The following is a 3,452-nucleotide window of genomic DNA, read 5'->3' as shown; positions in this document are numbered from 1 at the left end:
TGGACTAAGTCTCTGAATGGTAACGTACATTTATAAAGATTATTTTCTTAACTATTTTGAGGCATTTTTATAAATAATATGTATGTGTCTGCTGAGGGCATATATATATATTTAGTCAACTTTTGCTTGTTTTCTCCTGAGGCTAGTCTTGTGTGGTTACTTATGTGGTATGATTTCTGAGGTGTCAGAAAGAGTTCCCTCCTGCTTCCTACCACCCTAGTCACCCAAAAATATCTCTTGGGTTGGCCCACCGCAGAGTCTAAAATTCCCACATTGCTCAAACATTTGATTTAGTCACTGAAAGTAGCTTTTAAATTCCAAACGTTACATTGGAATATTAGGCAAGTATTCAAAATTAAAGACTATATAAAACAGAAAATAATGTGGAATAGTTGTTTTTGATATAATGTTAAGTTTCAAAGGATAAATGCAAAATGACATGCACAGTCTGGGATAGGTGCTGTTCTTAAAATGTCATGGAGTCAGATCCAGCATATATACCCCAGCTCATGAACATAAGCCTATGGTAAAAGAAACCCAGCATTGTTGGGCAGATTTTGTTTTGATTTATGTTGAATGTGTGCTTTCCACAGTTTCTGATCCTCAGCTCCCACTCTCTTCGCAGTGTATCTGACACTTCCCCTTACTGAGCTCCGGAGGCTCCTTCTTGCTGAGCTCCGGAGGCTCCCAGTGACCTCTTGATAATCAGCCTTGGTGGGGCCCAAATCCCTACCCCTTGGAAAACTCACTGAGCCTGACATCTGCCTGTAAGCAGCTTTCAGGAAAGATCTCACAAACGCCCACCCAATCTCTCTTGGTAGCAAACTGTCAAATCATGCCCATTTCCTCAAAAGATGGTGGAGGACTTAGCAGCCTCCTATATTGCTCTGAAATTGGAGAATGAAATTCTGCAGGCTCAAGTGCGGCGGCTGATGGAAGAAAATGCTACCTTCCGGGCCCAGATCTCAGAGCTTCAGAAGTCCCAAGCAGCCAAGGAGGATGATCTACTCCGAAAGTCCTCAGAGGCCAAGGAGCCCCAGAAGCTCCCAGAGCACACGAATCCCCCAGCAGCCTGGGAGTCCCAAAAGACCCCAGAGTTCAAGGAGCCCCAGAAGCCACCAGAGCCACAGGAGCTTCCACGCTGGGAACCCCCAGCAGCCTGGGAGCTCCAGGAGGCCCGAGCAGCCCCAGAGTCCCTGGAGCCTCCCGCAACCCAGGAGTCCCAGAAACCTCCAATGGCCCATGAGATCCCAGCAGTCTTGGAGGGCCAGAGGTCTGCAGACACCCAGGATCCCACATCAGCCCAAGAGCCCGAGAATTCAGAACCCCAGGATCCCCCAAATATTGAGAAGCCCCAGGAGGCAACAAAATGCCAGGAGACTGCAGCACAGCTAGAGTTCCGTGAGCTTCCAACTCCCCAGGATCTTCTGGAGCCTTCAAATGCCCAGGAATTCCTAGAACTCTCAGCAACCCAGGAGTCCCTGGAGAGTCTAATAGTTGTGGAGACATTGGCAGCTCCAGAGTTTCCACAGGCCCCTATTGGGTTAGAGGCTACAGCTTTCCCCCTGGAATACCCTTTAACTTTCAATGGAGATTCCCAGAAGCTTCCCGAGTTCCTGGTTCAACTGAATAGTTACATGAGAGTCAAAGGGCACCTGTGTACCACTGAGGCAGCCCTGGTGAGCTTTGTTGGCAATTGCTTCTCAGATAAGGCAGGATGGTGGTTCCAGCTCTTACTGGATATCCAAAGCCCCCTACCGGGTCAATGTGAAAATTTCATGCATGTGCTCCAGGATACTTTTGATAATCCCGAAAACATGGAAGATGCCAACCAGTGCATCTGTCAACTCTGCCAAGGGGAGGGTCATGTAACAACCCACTTCCACCTTGTTGCTCAAGAGCTGAACTGGGATGAAAACATTCTCTGCATTCAATTTCAAGAAGGGCTTTCCAGTTCTATACGAGATTAACTGTTTCACACAAGCCCAGCCACCAACCTATCTGATCTCATCACTCAGTGCATCAGCCTAGAAGAGAAGCCTGATCCCAATCCATTAGGGAAAAGCTCCTCTGCAGAGGGAGATGGGCCTGAGAGTCCACCAGATGAAAACCAACCTATGCAAGCTGCAATCAACTGTCCACACAACAGTGAAGCTGAATGGGCCCATTGGCGCAAAGGCCACTTATGCCTCTACTGTGGTTATCCTGGTCATTTTGCCAGAGATTGCCCTGTCAAGTCTCATCAAGCCCTGCAGGCAGGAAACTTTGAGGCCTGCCAGTAAGGGGGACCCCAGGAGGGCCAATCTACAAATATGCGTCCCCCTCTCTTCCAATATCGATGTCTCATACACTATGGCTTACTGTTGAAATCCGACTGAGCTCTGAAAGGAACACAACAATTCTTTGAGCAAGCAATGGTAGATTCAGGCTCCTACAGAAACAGCATTGATCAGGCTGTGGTTCTTCGAGAGAAGCTGCCCATCGCAGTAATATCTTCCCTCTGATGCTGGAAACTGTCGACGGCCGTCCACTTATTAATGGGCCCATAAATAAGGAAACATCACCTGTCAAAGTTAAAATTGGAAACCATGTAGTAGAGCTCCAGTTTGACATTATTCATGCACCACAATATCCTCTGAATCTTGGAATCTATTGGCTTGAGACACATGACCCAAACGTAGAATGGAGTACCCGCCTTGTGCCCTTTCCATCATGTTATTGCTTTGCTTTGCTACAATTGCTACATTCCTATGCTTTGCTACAATTACTTCAGGCACAGGTGGAATAGAAGAAATCTTGATGAAATAATTGCTGGCTAGATCCTGCGTCCTAGTGATTGTTCCTGGCACCCTGTCTTCTGTTACCTCAGCTGTCATCAGCATTTACTGCTCCCTGAATATTCTACTGAACCTCTTGCTGTGTACTAAGGCTACCTGTACAACGACTCTGCCTCTTAGATGATAGACTGAACCTGATGACTTTGAGCTGCTTTTTTTTTTTCACTAACTCTGCATGCCTCTATCTCAGAACCCTGCATTCTGCGTAACTGTTTAAATTACAATTTATATTAACAATACACATGAGAATAGATGTTAGAAACTAATAATGAAAAAGCGTAGCTGTTAAACTGACTTGATTTTTTTCTTATCAATATTTTCTTTATCATAAAATTGCAACATCTTTTACACAAAGAAAATAAGTTTGTAAGTGATATTTTTTAAAGAATCAATAAATATTAGCAATTTCTACTTGTGTTTGAATTATTTCTTGGCTTAGCTAGAGGAAGAGATAACAAACTAGTAAATTGGGAGGGAGAGAGGGAAATCAAAAATGTTCAAAGTTTAGGGAGGCTCCTAAACATTCCAGGTATAGTGCCAGGTCTGCAGATGATGGAGAAATGATGTAGAGGGTAAGATGGAGAGAATAGGGAATGGTTAGGGCTGAAAGTGAGA

General features: G+C 45.2%; 1 protein-coding gene across 1 annotated transcript; it reads left to right on the top strand.

The window, feature by feature from the left end:
* Positions 1–854: 854 nt before the first annotated feature.
* Positions 855–2,282, top strand: RTL3 (retrotransposon Gag like 3). The gene is given in 1 exon segment (XM_050776369.1): positions 855–2,282. A coding segment is annotated over 1 exon segment (1,428 nt).
* The last annotated feature ends 1,170 nt before the right edge of the window (positions 2,283–3,452 follow it).

This window comes from Macaca thibetana, chromosome X (genome assembly GCF_024542745.1).
Source record: "Macaca thibetana thibetana isolate TM-01 chromosome X, ASM2454274v1, whole genome shotgun sequence".
Classification (NCBI taxonomy): Eukaryota; Metazoa; Chordata; class Mammalia; order Primates; family Cercopithecidae; genus Macaca; species Macaca thibetana.
Note: the sequence above shows the minus strand (reverse complement) of the source record. Positions and strands in the feature narration are given on the sequence as shown.